Source organism: Vombatus ursinus, unplaced genomic scaffold (genome assembly GCF_900497805.2).
Source record: "Vombatus ursinus unplaced genomic scaffold, bare-nosed wombat genome assembly UNPS02014786.1, whole genome shotgun sequence".
NCBI lineage: Eukaryota > Metazoa > Chordata > Mammalia > Diprotodontia > Vombatidae > Vombatus > Vombatus ursinus.
This window is the reverse complement of record NW_020954564.1, coordinates 29,428,003-29,452,024: the sequence shown is the minus strand read 5'-3', so window position 1 is coordinate 29,452,024 and position 24,022 is coordinate 29,428,003. Positions and strand designations below refer to the sequence as shown.

The 24,022-nt window shown below is 39.6% G+C and overlaps 1 protein-coding gene across 1 annotated transcript in view; it reads left to right on the top strand.

Moving 5' to 3' along the window:
- ABCC12 (ATP binding cassette subfamily C member 12) overlaps window positions 1-24,022 on the top strand; it is an 87,675-nt gene that overhangs the window by 6,375 nt on the left and 57,278 nt on the right. Inside the window, 10 exon segments of the mRNA XM_027868013.1 lie at window positions 4,819-4,974; window positions 7,296-7,445; window positions 8,492-8,723; window positions 11,856-12,029; window positions 14,074-14,221; window positions 15,202-15,246; window positions 15,249-15,308; window positions 15,311-15,348; window positions 18,025-18,132; window positions 19,877-19,966. Coding sequence (XP_027723814.1) covers window positions 4,819-4,974; window positions 7,296-7,445; window positions 8,492-8,723; window positions 11,856-12,029; window positions 14,074-14,221; window positions 15,202-15,246; window positions 15,249-15,308; window positions 15,311-15,348; window positions 18,025-18,132; window positions 19,877-19,966 — 1,201 coding nt within the window.

Genomic DNA, 24,022 nt, shown 5'->3' with positions numbered 1-24,022 from the left:
ATCTATCTATCTATCTATCTATCTATCTATCTATCTATCTATCTATCTATCTATATATACATACATATAATTTTTTCCCTCCAACTACCCTAATACTGACAAAGGTCTCATGAATTACAAGTATCATCTTTCCATGCAGGAATGTAAACAGTTCAACCTTAATAAGTCTCTTATGATTTCTCTTTCCTGTTTACCTCTTCATGTTCCACTTGAGTCTTGTATTGGAAAGTCAAATTTTCTATTCAGCTCTGGTCTTTTCATCAAGAATGCTTGAAAGTCCTCTATTTCACTGAATGACCATTTTTTTCCCCTGAAGGATTATACTCAGTTTTGCTGGGTAAGTGATTCTTGGTTGTAATCCTATCTCCTTTGCCCTCCAGAATATTATATTCCATGCCTTGCGGTCCCTTAATGTAGAAGCTGCTAAATCTTGTGTTATCTTGATTGTGTTTCCACAATACTTGAATTGTTTCTTTCTGGCTGCTTGTAATATTTTCTCCTTGACCTGAGAACTCTGGAATTTGGTTACAATATTCCTAGGAGTTTTCCTTTGGGGATCTCTTTCAGGAAGAGATCTGTGGATTCTTTCAATTTCTATTTTGCCCTGTGGTTCTAAAATATCAGGGCAGTTTTCCTTGATAATTTCTTGAAAGATGATGTCTAGGCTTTTTTTTTTTGATCATGGCTTTCAGATAGTCCAATAATTTTTAAATTCTCTCTCCTGGATCTATTTTCCAGGTCAGTTGTTTTTCCAATGAGATATTTCAAATTGTTTTCTAATTTTTCATTCTTTTGGATTTGTTTTACAGTGTCTTGATTTCTCATAAAGTCACTAGCTTCCAATTGCTCTATTCTAATTTTTAAGGAAGTATTTTCTTCAGTAATCTTTTGGACTTCCTTTTCTATTTGTCCAATTTTGCTCTTTAGGGCATTCTTTTCTTCATTGCCTTTTTGGACCTCTTTTGCCATTTGGGTAAGGCTATTTTTTAAGGTGTTATTTTCTTCAGTATTTTTTTGGGTCTCCTTTAGCAAGCTGTTAACTTGCTTTTCATGATTTTCTTGCATCACTCTCATTTCTCTTCCCAGTTTTTCCTTTACTTCTCTTACTTTCTTCTCGAAATCCCTTTTGAGCTCTTCCAAGGCCTGGGACTGATTCATATCTTTCTTGGAAGTTTTGGATGTAGGAGCTTTGACTTTGTTTTCTTCTTCTGGTTGTATGTTTTGATCTTTTTTGTCACCAAAGTAAGATAATATAGTCTGACTCTTTTTGTGTTGCTTGCTCATGATCCCAACCAATTACTTGAGTTTTAAACTCTTTGTTGAGGTAAGAGTCTATTTCCAATGTGGAGAATGTACTGTCCCGAGCTTTGGGGGTTTGTACAGCTGTTTTCAGAGATACTTCTAGAGACCTGAAAAGTGTCAGTTCTTCCAAGGCACTATGATAAGGGGCGAGGTGTTTCCTCTCCACAGCCACAACAAGCTCCACCAGCCCAGCGCTCTTCCTCGCCTCAAGACCACCCCTCAGAACTGTGACCCAGATCCAAGCACAGATAAAGCAAGAGATTCCTGCCTCAGCCCTGGCAAAGAGATCCTTGCAATCCCCCTCCAATCAGCCACTCGATTCCCCCTCAGTCTGTGGGCCGGAAGCTCAGAAGCCAGCTGCTGCCCTCGGGGTGGCTGAGATCTAGCTTCTTCTCTCACTGAAGTAACAGACTTTTCCCATTGACCTTCTAAGTTGTCTTTGGCATTCATGGGTTGAGAAGTCTGGAAACTGCCACAGCTGCCTGCGATTCAGTCCTCTGAGACCTGCTCCAGGGTTGCTGTGACCTGCGTGCCCATGCCGAACTGTGCTCCTCTCCCAGCCTGGCACAATATACCTTTCTGATCAGCCATCCAGGTTGTCTTGGGCTGGAAATTTATTTTACTCTGTTTTTTTGTGGGTTCTGGAGCTTTAGAATTTGTTACAGACATTTTTTGTAGATATTTAGAGGGGCTTGGGGGAAAGCTCTAGCAAGTCACTGCTTTCACTCCTCCATCTTGGCTCCACCCCCATCAATTGTTTTTCCAGTGAGATATTTCACATTGTCTTCTATTTTTTTTTTCATTCTTTTGGTTTTGTTTTACAATGTCTTGATTTCTCATAAAGTCACTAGCTTCCAATTGCTTCATTCTAATTTTTAAGGAAGTATTTTCTTCAGTGAGCTTTTGGATTTCCTTTTCTATTTGGCCAATTCTGCTTTTGAAGGCATTCTTCTCCTCATTGCCTCCTCTTTTGCCATTTGGGTTAGGCTATTTTTTAAGGTGTTATTTTCTTCAGTATTTTTTTTAGGTCTCCTTTAGCAAGCTTGTTGACTTGTTTTTCATGATTTTCTTGTATCACTCTCATTTCTCTTCCCAGTTTTTCCTCTACTTCTCTTACTTGTTTCTCAAAATCCTTTATGAGCTCTTCCATGGACTAGGACTGATTCATATTTTTCTTGGAGGCTGTGGATGTAGGATCTTTGACTTTGTTGTCTTTTTCTTGTTGTATGTTTTGATTTTCTTTGTTACCAAAGAAAGATTCTGTGGTCTGACTTTTTCTTGTGCCTTTGTTTGCTCATGATCCCAGCCAATTACTTGAGTTTTAAACTCTTTGTTAAGGTACAGGTCTGCTTCCAGTGTGGAGAATGTACTGTCCAAAGCTTTGTGGGGTTTGTGCAGCTGTTTTCAGAGATACTTCTAGGGACCTGTAAATTTTCAGTTCTCCCAAGGTACTATGATCAAGGGCGAGGTATTTACTCCTTTCCTGGCCTGTGCTCTGGTCTATGAGTGACCACAAGCACTCTTTTCTGCCTTAGAACTGTGAGGAGGATTCCCTCTCCACCACCGCCACAAGCTCTACCATGCTAGCACTCCTCCTCAGCTCAGGACTACAACTCAGATCCAAGCATAGGCAAAGCATGAGAATCATACCTCAGCACCAGCAAAGAGATCCTTGTAATCCCCCTTTGATCAGCCAATTGATTCCCCCTCAGTCTGTGGACTGGAAGCCCTAGAAGCAGCCACCACCCCGGGGCCATGCTTGGGGACTGGGGCTGGGACCAAGCTTCTCTCTCTCACTGCAGTCACAGACTTTTCCCACTGACCTTCTCAGTTGTCTTGGGTGTTCCTGGGTTGAGAAGTCTGGAAACCACCACAGTTGCCCATGATTCAGTCCTCTGAGGCCTGCTCCAGGTTCACTGAGGACTGTTTTGCCTGCATGCCAGTGCCAATCTGTGCTCCTGTCCTTGCCTGGCACGATAGACCTTTCTGATTAACCCTCCAGGCTGACTTGGGCTGGAAATTTGTTTTACTGTGTCTTTTTGTGGGTTCGACTGCTTTAGAATTTGTTTAGAGCCATTTTTTGCAGGTATTTGGAGGGGTTTGGGGGAGAGCTGAAGCAAGTCAACGCTTTTACTCGGCCATCTTGGCTCCGCCTCCCCTTTCTGAGGTTAGGATGTTTAAAGGAGAATTAATACGTATGCTTAAGTTCCCCTAGTATGAAGGCAGGAGTTGGAGAGGAGAGAAAGATTATGAGCTAGGTACTGGGGAAAGAAAAGGAGTGTCCTAGAGGTCTGTAGACAACAGCTATCAAGATTTTGATTAGATGGTAGATATGGATTGTACGGATCTCAAAGGAGGAGAAGTAACTGAGTAGTAAGAAGAGTACCTAGAAGTGGTAATGGGAAGCATAGAGTATTTGAACTTTCTCACTTTGACCAATGAGATGAAGGGAATGGGTGAAAGTGCAGCCAGTGCTCAAAAGGGTGGTCACAGAGGCTGTTAATTCTTTCTCATTTATGATGCACAGGCTGGGATGTAGCCTTTGATTACACTACCACATATGATTATATCCTAACCTGATTTGGCTTCTAATCATTTGATGTATGTCTTTTCTGTCTAGTGAGATAGCAATTTCTTAAGGTTAGAGAGAGACTATCTTATGCTTCCTCTTTATCTTTCACAGATGAGAAGTAAGAAATAAGAAGGTGTTCAACAGAGGCTTGCTCAGTGATGGAATTGAATAAAGCTAGTTGTCCCTACAGGGACAAATCTGTGACTTTGTCCACACAGCCACTCATATATAACCACTGGGATTGCCACGCACAGTTGAGTAAAGGCCTCTCCAAAACCTTTTACTCGTTTAGCTGCTTTCCATGCTTCAGTTTTTCACAACAATAAAGGCTGCCATTTATTGTGACTTTCCTAAGGGTTTTGGGGTTTTACATTTAGGTTTCATAAAGCACTTTATGCACAGTCTCAACTGACCTTCACAATAATACTGTGTGGTATATAGTATTGGGATTTTTATTCTCATTGTACTGATGAGGAAACTGAAGCTCAGAGAGGTTGAAGTGACTTATTTAGGGGCACAACAGCAATTCAGAGCAGCACCCCAAATCTCAGCTCTGCTACTTGCGATGTAACCTTGGAAAAGTCATTTAATCTCTCTGAGCCTTACTGTCCTCAAATGTAAAATGAGTTGTACTAGATGACTTCTAAGGTCCATCCTCACTTATATCTATGAGTTTATGATCCAGGTCTTATGTAGCTTGCAGGGCTGTGGTAAGGCTCAAGTGAGATAAATATGAAGGAAACTTAGAAATCTACACAGTGCCAGGCAGGTAGCCATTGTTATTATCTTAATAGGGGTGATGGGGCCAGACCTCAGGTGGCACATTCCCCCTGGTTCCTTTACCCATTTATATTGTTATGACTGTAGATAAGATAATGAAAACCCAGTCAGACATCCGGTAATACTGAAATTCAAGGAATATCAAAAATATTCTTTCCTCCCAGGTTGGCTCGTAATCCAGTTGATGATGCAGGGCTATTTTCATTTGCCACATTTTCCTGGCTTACACCTATAATGGTCAAAGGCTACAAACACATTCTGACTATGAATACCTTGCCCCTGTTGTCATCTTATGACACATCAGACACCAATGCAAAGAGGTATCATTGCTTTATTAAAATATTTCTGGGACCTTCCATGGAAGTGTGCCTAAAGAACTCGATTTGCTTTGGGTCTTTCACTCAACTGTGATTGATTATTCTCTCAAAAGGGCATGGATTTAGGAAAATTGAACTAACCACAAAAGGCAGTCATAGAACTGGAGGTATAGGGGCTCCTCTTATTTCTAGATTGTGCTCTTTGTCCCTAGTAGAACTGGCTATTCTTCTCCCCATACCTCAGTGCCATACGTAAATGTTCTGCGCTGGGGTGGTATGGAGGGCAGGTAGGAAAAAAACTCCTGAAAGAAATGTGATTTTTAAATCAATTTAATTCAGGATAACCCTATCATAAGCACAGTCCCTTAACACAAAGTAGGGGTGGACTTCAAAAATGGAATCTTCTTGAATTACAATGCCAAGGAAGGTTAGGGAACTCACTGGGGGTCACATAACTAGTGAGTCTCAGAACCCTGGTGGGCACTTAACATATTTCAATGGAGGAGAGTGATGGTAATAGTAATAAGGATGGCAGTGGCAATCAAAAAACATTAGGCCACTGGCTTAGAAATACATGAGCCAAAGAGGAGAAGCCATTCTTCCCCTTTGCTTCCTAGGAAGAAGTTATCCTGTGCCTTCAGGAACTTTCATCCTACTTGTGCAGCTTCTCAGAGATGTTACTAAGTAGGCGACTTCACAACTTTCAGCTGTCTTTGAAAAAACTAGAAGAGAATAATAGCAAACAGATTGAGTAGCTGCAACCACCTCCTTCTTTTGTCACCTGTAATCAAGAGACTCACAGAAAGTCCCTTTGTAAAGCAATTTAGGGAAAAGGCAAAGCTGTTCTCCGGCAATCAGAGCTACAGCATAAAAGATTCAGAAGTCCATTTTACTACCTATTATATAAATTGTGTTATAAGACATAGCTTTTAAAGAGATTGGCAACTTAGGATAACCTCAGATACAGTGTGACCTTAGACCTATCTATTCTGAAGACAAAGAACTTTCCTGGGCCTCACTGGGCTTGAGGACTATGTGGCTGAGTTACTTCCTGGCAAATGCCTGTACCAAATGGGCATCTCTCTTAAGTGTGGAGATGTTTTCCAGGAAAGAAGTCCTGATCCTTGGCCTGTCATAGTCTGGCAGGATCTTTTGGGGATACCACTTTCTCCCTTTTCTGTTTTATCTATCATTCTAATCCTATCTTATCTATAGGATACCAGTTATAACTCTAATATTGCCCATGTCTCAGAATCACAGGGTTACAGGGTTGGAAGAGGGACCTCAGGGAATACTTAGTCCAACTTATACCTGAAAAAAGAATCCCCACTACAAAATAGTCAAGTGGTTATCTAGAACCTTTGTTTAAGACTATCCAATGAAGAAGAATATCATTTCCTCTTCTCCTGTTACCAATCACTGCCCTGAGACAACCTATTCTACATCTAGATAGTTCTAATTAGTAGGAACATTTTCCTTACATTGAGCCTGGATTTGCCTTTTGAAAACTGGTCTGAAATAAAACTAATCAAAGCAAAATGAATACCCACTCAAGTCAGTCACTTAGCTATAACTAGGTCACTTGGAAATATTATGATAGTTGCTTTAAATGGCACCCTTGGGATAACATAGGTCTCTCATTTCAAGGCAAAGGTTTTAAGGATCTTAACCATGGTCAACTTCCCATCACAGTAAGGAGGAATAATTAGGGAATAAATTAATATTACAAGTAAATTATATTTGCTACAACTTCCTCTCCTAACTCTTCCAACCTCTTTTCACAATTGATATTATGCTAGAGAGGACAACCATGGTCAAAAAATGGAGAGAGAGAGAGAGAAGTAAAGGGCCTGGTGGGTTCACAAAATTGGTCTTTATTCCCTTTATTCCTAGAGACGAGAGTTGATGGTACCCAGGCCAGTCCCAATATCACTTTATCCCTAGAGGAAAGGAATAGGAAGGGGCAATGCCTTGCTCATCCCCATATCCTATAAGAAGGTTTTCCATTGTAACAGCTTTTGCTTGCAGATGCTACCTATCAGTTAGTGCTGATCCTCCCCTTCAGACTTCACATAGCACTGTGCACTTTTGATGTATTGCTGTGTATAATAGCTCTCTGTTGATGTTTTATCCCTCTCTTACACTGTAAGCTCCATGAGGGCAGAGGCTATGTCTTATTTAAATTTTTTATCTCCCCTAGCACCTGCCATGGTGCTCTGTACACATAAGATGCTTAATAAATGTTTGTTGAATGAATATGAACAATAAAAAGAACAAGTGGAAATATGACACCATTCCTTCCTTCCACCTCCTTTCCAACCCAGGTTTTGATCCCTTTGGGAAGAAGAAGTAGCAAGGGTGGGTGCAGAAAAAGCTTCAGTGGGATGAGTGGTTTGGAGATTTCAGAGAACTTATGTTCTGATTGATGTCATAGCCAATTTCCTTTGTATCATCATGGCAGCCATAGGGCCGATGAGTGGGGATTGCTCTTCCACAGCCTCATAATTCAGGTATTTAAACTGGCAGAGAATGTCATTAGCTAATTTCTGAGTTAATTTATAAAAGTTATATTATCATTATCTTTGTGCTCCTCAGAGACTAATTTTCAAAAAACTAATTCTAATTGAGTATAGCAGTGACCACTAAAATTAATTAGATGGTCTGCCCTCTGAGTCAGAGAGCTGACATTTTTCATGAGGCCTTCTGTATTGGCTTAAAGCAAGGATCTTTGATATTACCCAACCAATTAGCCTGAACTCCACACTCTAGCCCTGAATGCCTCAAGGCAAGAAAATGAAGAACCTTCCTAGTGAGAGGTATAAAAGAAACTATGGTTATCTAATATTAAGGATATAAATATATAATGTATATACACACATTATATGTTTATCTTAGCATATCAGAAAGAGTAGACAGTCATCAATGTGGTAAGATTTTATAGGCCCTGGGAAACCAGGAAGATCATTTGTACTCTAAAAAATCTCTTTCCTTCTACCTGAAGGTGTGAGGGATTCCACCTATATAGTTTCATTCATTTGTCTTGGCTTGAAGTTTTCTTCCTGTTCAAATGCAAATTCCCCTGGAAGAGTTCCTACTTTGGGTGGTGATTTGTCATTTATATTGCAGAGTAAGTGAGACAATCAGATTTCTTTCTTCTGAAAAGTCAATTTGAATAGGAAGGAAAAGGTGAGAGAGTTTGAGAGTCCCATGGGAACAGAAGGGAACAGGGAGGCTGGAAGTGTGGATGACAAGCTTCACTTCTGAGGGTGCTCCTCCCTGATTGTGAGGGAGCTCATTAATTTGCGTCAAATGACTTCATAACTCAACACTAGCTTCCCCTCTGAATGGCTTGCTGTTATTCTTTGGCACCTATTGGTTCACTCTCTCTAATGTGAAAAAGTCTCTATTTCTGTGGAAGGAAAATACCCTAGAAGAGTTTAGCCTGCGGCTGGTGTCTGGTACTCAGGCCGCTGCCCAGGGGAGCCCCAAGGCTTTTATCACTCTGTGCTGTTTTGCAGTCTGTTCTCATTCACCAAATCCTCCAGTATGCAGAACGCCCCTCCAAGAGTGTCTTCATGGGCATTGCCTTGTGTGTGGCCCTTTTTTTCACTGAGTTTACCAAAGTTTTATTCCGGGCACTAGCCTGGGCTATAAATTATCGCATGGCCATCTGGCTGAAAGTTGTCACCTCAACCGTAGTTTTTGAAAACCTGGTTTCATTCAAGACTCTGACACACATCTCCGTTGGTGAGGTAAGGCACCAGAGTCTTGTATTAGAAGAATAAATCTGGTAAGTGGGTTTTCTTTATCCATTTGTCAGCATCTCTATCTGACAGTGCTGTATAGTGGAAAGGGTGGAGGGCTTAAAAATCATGGCTAGGTTAAAGGTGGAACTCTGCAGCTCTATCCTGAGCCCCCTTCCCTTCACACTATTATCTCATTTGTTGATCTAATCAGCTCCCACTGGTTCAATTATCATCTCTACTCAGATGATTCCCAAGTCTACACATCCAGTTCTAGTTTCTCTACTGAGGTAAACTCACACCAACAAATGTCTCTTGGACTTCTTGAACTGGACACCCCATAAATGTCTCTAATGCAATATGCTCATAATAGATCTCATTATCCTTCTACTCAAACTTCCCCTTCCTCTGACCTAACCTATTACTCTCTAGGGCACCATCATCCTATCTTCTCAACCTCTCCAAGGCTTATAAGTTTGGTATCATCCTCAACTTCTCACCCCACAAATTCAATCTATTACCAAGTCTTGTCAAGTCTACCTTCACAACATTTCTCTTTATCTTGTTATATTTGGTCCTGGAGGTAAAAGGGAATCACTGGAATTTACAGGGTGGAAGGGGGAAAGGGTGTGTGACATAGTCAGACCTACACTTTAGGAGAATCAATTTAGCGCTTGAATGGAAGATGGATTGTGGTGGGGATATATTTGAGGCAGGCAGATCAGTTAGAAGGCTATGTGATAATCCAGGTGAAAGGTGATGAAGGCCCAAAGGAGAGGAAACATATGTGAAAATTGCTATGAAAGTAGAAATGACAAAATTTTGCGATAGGCTGGGTAAGTGGAATGAGTAAGAGTGAGGAGTCAGGGAAGATATTGAGGTAGTAAACCTCAGAGACTGGTAGGATGGTAGTGTCCTTGATAGCAACAAGGAAGTTAAGAAAAGGGGGGAGTTTTGAGAGAAAGATGAATTCTGTTTTAGATGAGTTGCATTTGAGATATCTATGTATGCATGAAGTTTGAGATGTCCAAAAGGTGATTTGTGGCTGTAGTTCAAGAGAGATACTAGGTTGGTAAACACAAACATAGGAAACATTTGCATAGAAATGATAATTAAACTCAAGGGAGCTGATGAGATCACTAAGGGAGACAGTAGAGAGGGAAAGAGAAGGATAGAGTCTTGAGGAACACTCGCAATTAGTGAATGTGATATTAATGAAGAAACAGCTAAAGAGACTGAGGAGAGGTCAGAGAGAGAGAGAAGGAAAACTAAGAGCAACAGATTTCACGAAAAGCCAGAGAAGACACAGCATCCAGGAGGAGAGGGTAACAATGTCAAATGCTGCAAAGAGGGAAATAATGGAGACAGAGAAAAGGCCATTAGATTTGGCAATTAAGGGATCATTGGTATAACCATGGAGAATACAATTTCAGTTGAATGATGAGGTTGGGAACCACATCACAAAGGGTTTTGGAAGAGAGGGTGAGAAGTGGAGGAAACAAATGAAGAGAGCTTTCTCAAAGAATTTAGTTACAATGGGAATGAAAGAAATGTGAAAATAGCTAATGGGGATGGTAACATCAAAAAAGGGCTACTTTTTTAAGGATGCAGGAGACATGAGTACATTTGTAAGCAAAGTGAAGAAGCCTGTAAATAGAGGATGACAATCAAGAAAATCAAGAGTGTGGATAGTAAGTCAGGGAAAAAAAAACAACAGGAGAGAGTGAGATCAAGGGGGTAATTGTAGAGAGGTTTACTTTGGCAAGGAGAAGGACCACTTCTTTGGTAGAGACCAGAGTGAAGGAGGAGATAGTTTTTGATATGTGAGATGAGGAAAGGGTAAAGGGGTGGGGGGGGGTTCCTCACAGCAAACAGCTTCCATTAAAATTTTTTTTGGTGAAATATGAGGCAAAGTCTCTGGGATAGAGAGTGGGGGGAGAAGGTACCTTAGAGGTTTCAGATGAGACAAGAAGGTTTGGAATAGCTGCTATGGAAAGTGGGATAGAGTAAAACAATTGCGTTACTGTAGAGAAGGTCCAGTTAAGAAGAGCTAATATAAATTTGTTGTGGACCCAGTTGGCATGGTTTTGTGATTTCTTCTAGCTCTGTTCAGCAGCATCTGAGCAAGTACGAAGGAAGTGTGGATGGTAGGAGTAATCTAGGTTTGTGGTTTGGCAAGGCATGATGCGTGATAGTAGAAGAGGGCAAGGGACATGAGAAAACAGGATAGTATGTTCACCAAGAATAGGGAAAGGAGAATAGAGCCAATGAAAGGGAGGTGTTCTGGAAAAGAACAAGGGTGAAGAAAATAGAAGTCTTAGTCAGAATGAATGACAAAGTTAGGGGTCATAAGGCATAAAGAAAGATGGTATGATAAAATATTAATATCAAATAAAGGAATTTCAGAGTCTAAGAGCATGAAAGTGGAAGAGTTGTGGGTGATTGGCAAAGGGTATGAGCACCTCTGCATGTAGCTGAGATGGAGAGGAGGATTAGGCATGGAAACTCAGTAGACTGAGAAATGGAGAATTTAGGATATTTGAGGGAGTATTAATGCATATGTCAAAGTGCCTGAGTATGAGGGCAGGGATTGAGATAGAGGAAAACACTGTGAACCAGGCACTGAATTCACTGAGAAAAAAAGGTGAATATCCTGGGGATTGAAAGATAATGGTCACCAGGATCTGAATTGGGTGATAAATATGGATATTGTGAACCCCAAAGGAGGAAAGGTTACTCCTGATGATGCTAGAGGGAGAACTTGGAAGTAGCAATGAAGAGCATTATCTGTGAGGTTTCTGGGCACCCCTAACCCCACTCTCTGGGTTTACTTTTCCACCCATGGGCTTGCATGGGCAGTGGTTGTATGTGGTCTTCTTCTTGCATGGCTGTCTGGATTATTTTTTATGATTGTCTAATGCTTCTCAGGGCTCAACCTTTGTCTATGAGTTTTTGTGTCCTGCTACAGACCTCTTGGTGTCAGTTTTATTTGAGATAGAGTAATTTTATTTCCAGCACTGGAAATCTTTGTAGTTTCCCAAGAACTCATGGCAATTCTAGAAAAAAAATTGAGCTGAGGAAATGTTTTGTTCCTGAAAAAAATGAACCCTTTTGTTATTTAAACACATATTTTCTTTTCAGGTCATCAATATATTATCAAGTGATGGCCATTCCTTATTTGAAGCTGCCTTATTTTGTCCACTGCCAGCTACAATTCCTGTCCTGATGGCAGTCTGCTCAGTGTATGCTTATTTCATTCTGGGGCCCACAGCTCTCACTGGGACATCCCTATATGTGATGTTCATCCCCATTCAGGTAGGATCTTTGATTTACCTGCTGGTTTGAAGCAAACCATCCAAATACATCTGGACATTTAGATCTCTTGTCCAGGAAAAGTGTGAGTTTCCTCACCACATGTTGCATAAGAAACATGTCTAATTTGGTACAATGATAATATATATTTCTCTGGGCTGCCACAAGGCCATTTCAATACTTGAAATGACCAAGATTTAAAGAGTCTGCTACTGAAACTTCCTATACCTACCATCTTTGATTAGGAAGGTAATGCTAAGAGGCTACCGCCATCTGGACCTTTCCTGGTATCCTCCTCCAGTGTGACATCATGCTATGGAGATTCTTGACTATAGGTTCTTCAAGGCTCTAACAGCAGAATGTGAATTCTGCTAGGTTGTACCCAAGCCAACAAAGCTTTGTGTATAGGCCTGGTGACAGACTGCATGGCTACTCTCCCAAGATCAGTCTTATAAGTTTAGAGAAGCTTACTAGTGTATTGGCCACAGGGTGATGAACTTGTGGATGGACCCTCACCAACTTACAGAGACTGCCTCCTCAGGTGTAGGGGAGTTACAATCTTTTGAATCAGGAATGACCTGCACTGATCTTTGAAGTTCCACTGAATGAATCATGCATCAATCTACTAAGTCCCATTCAATTAAAAAAAAAAAAACAACACTCCAGACATTAAAACCCATAAGGAACATGTACCAGTGATAACAGTAGCTGGGTATGCCAACTAAGTTTTCTTCCTAGCTCCTTCCCCATCCTCCTGCTATTCATCCTGATGCCCAGTGACTTCATGTTGTAACCAGATAGACTCTCAACCTTTACCTCCTCTCCCTGATCAACTATCCTTCCTGGCTTCCCCTGTGTAATCATTTAATCTTTATCCATTTCTACTGACCTTTCTCTTTGCTAGTTAGTCTGATGGATTGAGTTAAGGTACTAATAACTAATAATGCCTTTCCTCTCCTCACAGATTCATACAATTATTAGATCTCAAAAGGCCCTTTTCTTCATTAATGTTCTTCACTAATGCCTCACTCTGAAGAGTAGGTGGCCCTGCCTTCTTTAAGTCTATGTCAGCAGGGCACGATCACTGGCAAGTCACCCTAAGCTGAAAAGACTTTGAGTACACGCCTAACTGGAGCCTCTCTGATCAGAGCAGGTATATAGCCCCCTCTCTCTTCTATGCTATGCAGCAACCTGGCCTTGAGAATAGAGTGTGAGATTTAGAGTCAAGACACGGGTTCAACTTCAGCCTCAATGGTACAGAAATGTGAGTTTTCATTCTGATGGCATAGAGGATTGGCTCTGACAATGAGGGTCTCAGCCTTCACCCGAGAACCTTACCCTGTAAAGGTAATATGCTTCACTGATTGGGGTATGATTTAAATTTGAACAAGAAATCCAAGAGGGAGTAGAGGAAGAATTTCCTACCCTTCATGGTTCTTAAGGTCATATCTGAGATGATTTATTCATCTTGCAGAGTCAGTCAGTCAGCAAGCACTTATGAAGTGCCTACTATGTGTCCCCAGGGACACAAAGAGCAGCAAAAGATAGTCCTTAGTCTCAAGGAACTCACAGTTTAATGAGAGAGACTAGAGATGTGGCAGAACTTGATTGAAATACATTCATTAAAAAAATGACAACAAACCAATACGATTATTTGAGGCCAAAAAGAATTAGGATTATGAAGAGCACATAGTGACAAATATCCAAAGAAGCAAATGAAAGGGCAAAGTAACAGATAATACTGAATTCTGAATCAGAATGGAAGAAAGTGTTTCAGTTGATTTCCGAGTAATGAGTATTAGCCATTTAATGATGATGATGAAGATGATGATGATAATGATGATAATGATGATGATGATGATGATGATGATGATGATGATGTTCTCTCTTCCCCTTTGGAGTTTCATTGCTCCAAAGGCTCAATCTTCAAGCTAACTGAAGTCACTCCCCAAGCTGAAGCCTTACCTGTTTCTTTGAATCTTTGGTTTTAGCCCAACTGCAATGCAGTGATCCTCTGTGAAGGTAACACTTTGCTCCTTGATTTCAGACGTTTATGGCTAAGCTCAATTCGGCCTTTTGAAGATCTGCCATTACTATAACAGACAATTGTGTCCAGATAATGAATTAATTTTTGATCTGCATTAAGCTTATTAAAATGTATGCCTGGGGAAAATCCTTTACAACCAACATCTGAGGTAAAATAAACATGGACCCCCTTTACAGAATCACTTACTTTGTAAAACATGCTAATCAAAGAAGGTTAAAAAAAAAAGACAAAAGAATTCCAGTAGCCTCTAAGAGGTTTCTTCTCAGGATTTGAGAATGAATGTGTTTATTAGATAATAGACCCAGGAATCTGTTCTTGTACCTCCAAAGTCTCTGTGGGTTGATAATACATGATTTAATATTTACTGGGGAACATTCCAGTAATGCTATTGAAGGGTCCAGGTGGGGTGGTGGAGGAAGGCTGGATCATCTTTAAGTAAAACATTTCACCAGAATACTGCATTCGGGAAGAAAGCTGCCTAAAGCTATTTACTGGAATTATCTGTCATAGTCACATAGTATTTGGATGCTAGAATGATGTGTTCTTCCTTAGTTGGAGAAACTAAGATATATTCTTTTTTTCCTTAAAAAAAGACAATATAAAAATTATTTAAATAGAATCTAAATGTAAATTTAATTGCAGGGACATTTACATAATTGTTCTCATGGAATCAGGTGGTTGGCCAGTTAATGATCTGAACTACCATTTACAATTGCCTCTCTGGTTCTACAATTACACTTTTGTTGCACCAGCAATTAACTTTAGGGCTGAAAATATTGTGTTATCCTATGTGAGGCCAGAATTAGCAAATGAATTCTAAGTGTGCCAAAAGAAGTGCTATGCCTCATGATGTCCTTTTTCCATGGTCATCACAAATGTCACATACATATCCTCAGCTTTGGAAAAGAGGAGACTTTCCTGCTTTCTAGCAAGAAAAGCCTATAGCTTTTTATAGACTCCCAGAACACAGGATGACAGAAGCAAGGTAGGACCTTAGAAACAATCTAAGATAGTCCTCTTCAATTTACAGTTGGGGAAACTGAGGACCCAAATGGAGAGGTGACTTGCCCAACATCAGTGCTGTACATGCAATATCATACTATTTTGGACTATTTTTTTCTTTCACAGGCATAAGGAAGAAGGAAAAGAAATCGCTGGAAAGGGCAGGGTTTATAAGAGTGGAAACTCAGCTCTTGCACCTACCGTGTCCAGGAAGGCCATTGTCCTGATTTTCGCTTTCCTGATCTTTTAAAAAGAAAGCTCCCAACACCCGTTGTAAGACAAGTCTCTTTGTCTCCTCTTTCTCTATCTGTTTAAGGTATCCCTTTTATGCCACCCCAGGAAGCTTGGGGTATCTGGGAGGGTAGCCATTCCCCAATGTTTCTCTACCAGGGCACAGGGCCCAATTGGTGGAGACCTTCATCTCTTCAGGACTTCATGTGGCTCAATCTGACATTTGTTCCTCCCTTTTAAAAAGAAGTGTTTGGGGGCAAGGGTGGGAGTCAAAGGTAAAGGAAAGTGTTACATTGGAGGAGCCTTGAAAAAATAGAAAAGGGAAATTACCTATTTAAAGGATAAGACAGTAAAGAAAGAAAAGCATAGAAAGAGAAGTCCAATCAGAAGGGTGGTGTAAGAATGGGGAGAAGGGGAGAGTTGGAAATGTGGGGCAGTGTTTCCAGTACCTAACACATACTAAGAGCTTAATAAATAATTGTGGAACTGAATATTTGTCTGAATACAAGAGAAAGTCAAAATTTCTTTAGAGGCTAGGGGGGTTTTTGGCGTTGGCAACTCAGACTACCTCCTAAGGTATCAGATCAAGAGGGAACTCAGAATGTAGGTGGGAGGTGAAGTCAGAGAAGAAAGCAAGGCAAGACCTGAGGAAAACAGGAAAGTCAGTGAGAAAAATAACGTACATGGGAAATAGGCAGTAGAATCAGGACTGAGGAAGCTGAATGTGATGGGGAGATGTTTTGAAAAGCCAGAACTCTCTGTCTCAGGGGAATGTGGAGTTGTTGGTAAGAAGGACACCTTGCATTTGTCTGGTATAATAAAATACGGACCTTTTACTTTTTTGAGAGCACCTGTGTATGTGTCATATACTCTCAAACACTCCAGGGGTTTGAACTGAACCACAAACTGGAACAAATTGTACTAATTTGCTAAAGACCTAACCCTGATGCTATTTTTTTTACTTAACTTTTTTTTTTACTTAACTGGGACACAAACTAAATTTTTCACCCATTGTTTTATTTTTCCTCCCCCAGAAAACACAAATTCACCAGTTCAGACCTCTAGATGCTGAGGATCTGGTTTAAATTCTGATCCCATTGCTTACTAAGTGACCTCATGCAAATTTCTTATCCTAACTGAACTTGTTTCATCATCTGTAAAATGAGGAGGTTGGATTAAATAATTTCTAGAATGTCTTCCAGCTCTAAATCCTATTCAACCAACGAAATCAGAATTGAGTCTACATATTTTCTAAAACTGTTGAACCAGAGCAAAGTCAGAATCACCAAAAAATCCTCTGTACCAGTATTTCATTCACTTTGAGTTCCTGGCCTAGTCACCTCTCTCCTTCCCTTCACAGTGCCAAATAAAGTCCTTAGCTTTGTGTCGGGCCTGGAGGGAACTTATGACTAGATAACCATTTCACACACCTACCAATAAAACAGCTGAAGAGAGGAGCACCGTTCAGTGAGTGGGAGCATTCTGCATGTGTGTGTTTGTGGGGGGGATTACTGGGATGGAGGAGATGAGAGTTCTCACCATTCTTATGGAAGAATTAGCTGAAACCTGGCACTGTTACTCAATGATACGCCAAACAGCAGTCAGGAATCCCTCAGGATTCAAAGAAAGCAGATGTGATGTCAGCTTTTAAAGTGGGTGGTTGGGGAGAAGCCGTCAATTACAGATTGCTAAGTCTGACTCCAGTCTCAGCAAATACACAGGTGCTGTTTATTGCGGATGAAACGATGTGTCACTTAAGATGGAAATGGGGAATGAGGCACTGCACTGAACCTGGTCAGGGCCAGCTGACTGATTTCTTCAAAGGAATGACATGGCATGCTGGAGAAGGCAAAGCAGAGAAGGCGATTTCCTACCATGTATGGGGCACTTGGGATAGGAACCACATTCCTGGTATTTCCCAAGCCAGGTTCTCATGTACAGACCAAAATGTAGCTGGTAAGGCTAGGCCACTCCAGAGAAGTCACTGGCATGCTCCTTCTCAGAAATGAGAGCAGGCCCAGGGTCAGCAACAGCCCCAGCCCATGTAGTTACCAGACACACTGAAGATGGCTTGGAGATGGAAACTCCCAAAGGAATACCTCTTCAAGGAACTGGAGGAGGCTAGTTCATGAAAAACCTACAAAGGCAATTGAATTGATGATGATGGTGGGGCAGGGAGGTACAAAGGAAAAAGAAAACCTGTATGCAAATCCCAACTCTGATCTACCTGTGTGACCTTGGGCTAATCACTTCATCTCTCTGGGTAGGCCTCAGTTTCCCCACCTGTAAAATTAGGGGGTTGGACTTGATGGACTCCTAGCTCTAGATCTCTGATCCTGTAAGATCAGATGGGAGCATACTCAACTTACAAGTGCAGTCTGTTCTGAGGCCTAGTCGTCCTTCTCTGGTCTGGCCTCTCCTAATAAATGTACTTCTTTTTAGTCAGCAGAATATCCTCAATTCATAGGCTTGTGGTGAGGAAATCACTTGGTTGACCTTAAAACCTTGTAGGAGTAGGAGTTATGAAATATGCTTCTTACTTAGATACAACTTGCCAACACGTTGTCTCTAAGCCAAAGGGGAGTGGGAGAGGGGGAAAGGCTTTTCCAGAGGCTTCAAACTCTGATTCAGTATTTCTCATCTCAATAAGTTGTAACCCCCACGAATGAATGGCTAATGGCCCATCCCAAACCCTCATACTTTCCCTTTGTCCTGCAGGCGTTTAGTGTGATTTCCATGTTTAATGTAATGAAGTTTTCAATTGCAATCTTGCCTTTCTCAGTCAAAGCAGTGGCAGAAGCTAACGTTTCTCTAATAAGATTGAAGGTATAACTGTCTTTGGGTGAGTAGGGAGGGGAGTTTCCATTTCTGGGAAGGTTTCTAGGCCCAGAAAATATTCTCTTTTAGTCTGGGGAAAATAGCAGAGATTCAGTGGATGGATTGTTTCTTCAGGTGGGTGGTCATGGTGGAAAGGTCTCACTCTAGAACTGGATGAATATATATGGATAAAGGTATAGCATTAGTTTTACCTGTGCTGTGGTCTTTAGTAAAAGGTAAAAATGTCCGTTGTACATGGAGACAATTCCCCTAAACCATCATCAGAAGGACATGTTCCTCAAGCTTTGTTTTTTTCTGCTTTCTCTTCTCTCCAGTCTACCCTTCCCACCACTGCCAGAGGCACAGTGGTAAGATGGAAAGTGGTGTGGGTTTAGTATCAGAGGACATAAGTTCAAATCCTGGCTTTGTCATTTAGTAACCCAATCAACAATCATTTATTAAGCACTTACCAGGTGTCAGGAACTGTGCTAAATGCTGAGGAGATAGACATTTGAGATATCCAAAAAGCAGTTGGTGATGCAGGATTGTAGTTTAGGAGAAACACAAGACTGAATTTATACATCTGGGATCATCTGCATAGAGACAGTATTTGAACCCATGTCATTTAATACCCCTGTGACTTGGTAAGTAACATACTGTCTGGACTTCAAGTCCCTCATTTGTAAAATGGAAGGTTAGACTCAATGACCTCTAATGTCCCTTTAGTTCTAAATCTATGATCCTAAGATCTTTCTTATGAATACATCTGGTGGTTTCACTACTCTGCTCTAAAATCTCAAATGTCTTTTCTTAGCTTAGCATTCAAGGCTGTATCCAATCTGATGCCACCTTACCTTTCTAGTCCTATCCTTATATCATCCACCAATGGCTTACTCTTTGCTGCTTGACCAAGTTCAGCTCTCTTTTGCCCCTATGTCTTTTCTTATACTGTCACCTAAATGTAGAATCCTCCTTCCTTCTTGTTTCATTTCAATAAATATTTATTAACTGCCTACTATGTGAAAGGCACTATCAAATTCCTATTTATCTTTTAAAGCTTAGCTAAAATGCTTCCTCTTCTATGAACAAAATCTGTTACCCTACAAAGTAATAACATTTCCCTTTCATCTAGCATACCATTTTGTTTTGTGCTTTTCTAGTGCACTTATTATGTATTACTTACTGTGTGTTACAGTTTTTGTGGTTTTGTTTTATCTCCTTACTTGACTGTAAACTCCATGAGGGCAGGGACCATGTCTTAGCCAAACTTAATATCTGCCCCAGTGCTTAGCAGTGTCCTGCATATAGTAGGCTCTTTATAAAGTTTCCCGTAAGAGGGATGGATTTCCACTAAACTATTCATGCTCTCTAATTTTATTTCCCCTCCCTCCCACCCTAGCCCTAGTGAACAACAGTACACTTTTGGGAAATAGCTGGGTGGAGTGCCCTGATTTGATTAAAATAGCAATCTAACCATTAAGCAGTCTACCATTTGAATGACAGTCTTGGCCTCATGCATGTGTATGGGAATATAGCTTACAGCAACCTCCCCTATATGGACATGTTATATGCTAAAAAACTAAATGGAAAGATTCACTGAATAGGTAAAGCTAACAAACCAACTTGCCATAATGCTGTCATACCTTCTGAATAGCTTGAAGTTACCTAGATTGCATAGAGTCATGGAAAATGCTGTGATGTTTCCTTCAGGTAGACAGTGTCTCAAAAATTAAATTTATCTCTTTAATTTTAGAAAATTCTTGTAAACGAAAGCTCCCTGACTTATATCACCCAACCAGAAGATGCAGATACTGTCTTGGTACTAAAAAATGCTACTTTGTCTTGGGAACAATAACCTAGCAGGATAATTATCCCAGGGAAAGAAGGTAGTAAGAAGAAGATCTTTAACTCAAAACCAGGCCTGGAGACTTCCAGAGCCTTGAGTCTGAAATTCCAAGGGCTTGTTGGGCCAGATGAGGAAAAAGAGAATACAAGCCCAGTTCTGTGAAAAATAAGTTTGACTGTGAAAAATGTAGATTTTTCAATCCCAGGGTACCTCTCCCAAGCCTTTCACTTGAGATCCCAATGTCCACCTTCACATGAACTTCTCAAGGGCTTATATACAGAAATGAGACCTAGAAGTTGTAGGATTTTTGAGAAAAGGCACTACATTTTTCTCTCTGCTCTCTAAAAAGAACCTGGCCTGACTTATTTTAATTTATACATGTGCATATTAGAGGGATATGCTTATCTCTACTGGAAGACAGCAGATACCTTTGATCAATGCACAAATACATCTGTGGAGGGAGTGGGGCACATACCCACTTGCATGCAGCCAGGATTGAAGAAACACAAATGTTTTAGCGTTCTTAATTCTTTGAAAAAATGAAGCATGCTGATATAATAGAATCAGTGACCAGGAACTACTCTTCCTTTCAGAGTTGCTAAATCAAAATAAGCTACATCCTTAGTTGCAAAGGTGTGGGGTAGGGTGGGCAGAGAGGCAACATTCTTTAAAAAAAAATTTTTTTTATTAATTTTTTTTGATTTATCAATAATCACTTCCATATGCTTTTGAGTTAAAAATTTTTCTCCCCCTTCCTCCCCACCACCCTCCCCAAGACAGTGCACAATCTGATATAGGCTATACATTTACATTCATATTAAACATATTTTCACATTAGTGATGTTGTAAGTAGAAATTAAAATCAATAGGAGGAACCATCAGAAAGAGGAAACAAAACTCAACAGAAGAGAAAAAAAATAACAATTTGGCTTCCATAGATCTTTCTTTGGGTGTGGATAGCATTTTCCATCACGAGGCCTCTGGAGATGTCTTAGATCCTTGTATTGCCAAGAAGGGTTAAGTTTATCAATATTAGTCATCACACAATGTGGCCGTTATTGTGTACAACTTTCTCTTGGTTCTGCTCACTTCACTCAGCATCAGACCATACAAGTTTTTCCAGGTTTTTCTGAAGTCAGCCTGTTCATCATTTCTTACAGCACAATAGTATTCCATCACATTCATATACTACAACTTGCTCAGCCATTCCCCAATTGATGGGCATCCCCTCAATTTCCAATTCTTTGCCACCACAGAAAGAGCTGCTATGAATATTTTTGTACATGAATATTTTTGTACATGTAGGTCCTTTTCTCATCTGTGTGATGTCTTTGGGATATAGCCCTAGAAGTGCTATTGCTGCTATTGTCAAAGGGTATGCACATTTTTATAGCCCTTTGGGCATAGTTCCAAATTGCTCACCAAAATGGTTGGATCATTTCACAACTCCACCAACAATGCATTAATGTTCCAATTTTCCCACATCTTCTCCAACATTATCATTTTCCTGTTTTGTCATGTTGGCCATTCTGATGGGTGTGATGTGGTATCTCAGAGCTGTTTTGATTTGCATTTCTCTAATCAATAGTGATTTAGAGCATTTTTTCATATGACTATAGATGGCTTTAATCTCTTCATCTGAGAACCATCTGTTCATATCCTTTGACCACTTATCAATTGGGGAATGGCTTGTATTCTTATAAATTTGACTTAATTCTCTATATATTTTAGAAATGAGGCCATTATCAGAGAGACTGGTTGTAAAAATTCTTTCCCAATTTTCTACCTTCCTTCTAATCTTAGTTGCATTGACTTTATTTGTGCAAAAACTTTTCAATTTAATGTAATCAAAATTATCTCTTTTGCTTTTCATAATATTCTCTATCTCCTGTTTGGTCATGAATTCTTCTGTTCTCCATAGATCTGACAGGTAAACAATTCCTTGCTCTCTCAGTTTCCTTATAGTATCAGCCTTTATATCTAAATCATGTACCCATTTTGACTATATTTTGGTATATAGTATTAGATTTTGGTCTATGCCTAGTTTCTGCCATACTCTTTTCCAGTTTTCCCAGCAGTTTTTTTCGAAGAGTGGGTCCTTATCCCAGAAGCTGGGGTCTTTGGGTTTATCAAATAATATATTACTATAGTCATTGACTACTGTGTCTTGCATACTTAACCTATTCCACTGATTCACCACTCTATTTCTTAGCCAGTACCAAGCAGTTTTGATGATTGCTGCTTTATAATACAATTTAAGATCTGGAATAGCTAAGTCACCTTCCCCTGTATTTCTTTTCATTAGTTGTCTTGATATTCTGGACCTTTTGTTCTTCCAAATGAATCTTGTTATTATTTTTTCTAATTCTATAAAATAATCTGTTGGTAGTTTGATTGGTGTGGCACTGAATAAGTAAATTAGCTTAGGTAGAATTGTCATTTTTATTATATTAGCTCGGCCTACCCATGAGCAACTGATGTTTTTCCTATTATTTAGATCTGATTTTATTTGCGTGAAAAGTGTTTTGTAATTCTGCTCATAGAGTTCCTGGGTTTGTTTCGGGAGGTAGACTCCTAAATATTTTATAATGTCTACAGTAAGTTTAAATGGAATTTCTCTTTCTATCTCTTGCTGTTGGGCTTTGTTGGTAATATATAGAAATGCCAGTGATTTCTGTGGGTTCATTTTATAACCTGCAACTTTGCTAAAGTTGTTTATTATTTCAAGTAGTTTTTTACTTGATTCTCTGGGATTCTCTAAGTATAACATCATGTCATCTGCAAAGAGTGATAGCTTTGTTTCTTCTTTGCCTATTCTAATGCCTTCAATGTCTTTTTCTTCCCTTATTCCTAAAGCAAATGTTTCCAGTATGATGTTGAATAACAGTGGTGATAGTGGACATCCTTGTTTCACCCCTGATCTTATTGGAAATGCTTCTAGCTTGTCCCCATTACATATTATGCTTGCTAAAGGTTTTAGATAGATGCTATTTATTATTTTAAGGAAGACTCCATTTATACCTATGCGCTCTAGTGTTTTTAATAGGAATGGGTGTTGTATTTTGTCAAAAGCTTTTTCTGCATCTGTTGAGATGATCATGTGGTTTCTGTTAGTTTTGGTGTTGATATGATGGATTATGCTGATAGTTTTCCTTATATTGAACCAGCCCTGCATTCCTGGTATAAATCCTACCTGGTCATAGTGTATTATTTGTGTGATAAGTTGATGTAATCTATTTGCTAATATTTTGTTTAAAATTTTTGCATCTATATTCATTAGAGAAATTGGTCTATAATTTTCCTTCTCTGTTTTAACTCTTTCTGGTTTAGGTATCAGCACCATATTTGTATCATAAAAAGAATTTGGTAAGATTCTTTCTTTACCTATTTTACCAAATAGTTTATATAGTATTGGAATTAATTGTTCTTTAAATGTTTGATAGAATTCACATGTAAATCCATTTGGCCCTGGAGATTTTTACCTAGGGAGTTCATCAATGACTTGTTCAATTTCTTTTTCTGAGATGGGGTTATGTAAGTATTTCACTTCCTCTTCTGTTAATCTGGGCAATTTATATTTTTGTAAATATATATCCATTTCACTAAGATTGTCAAATTTGTTGGCATATAGTTGGGCAAAATAATTTCTAATTGTTGTTTTAATTTCCTCTTCCTTGGTGTTAGTTTCACCGTTTTCATTCTTGATACTAGTAATTTGGTTTTCTTCTTTCTTTTTTAAAATTAGATTAACCAAAGGTTTATCTATTTTATTGGTTTTTTCATAAAACCAGCTCTTAGTTTTATTTATTAGTTCAATAGTTTTCTTAATTTTGATTTTATTAATTTTTCCTTTGGTTTTCAATATTTCTAATTTGGTGTTTAATTGAGGATTTTTAATTTGTTCTTTTTCTAGTTTTTTTAGCTGTATGCCCAATTCATTGATTTCCTCTTTTTCTATTTTATTTATGTAAGCATTTAGAGATATGAAACTTCCCCTGAGAACTGCTTTTGCTGCATCCCATAAGTTTTGGTATGTTGTCTCATTATTGTCAT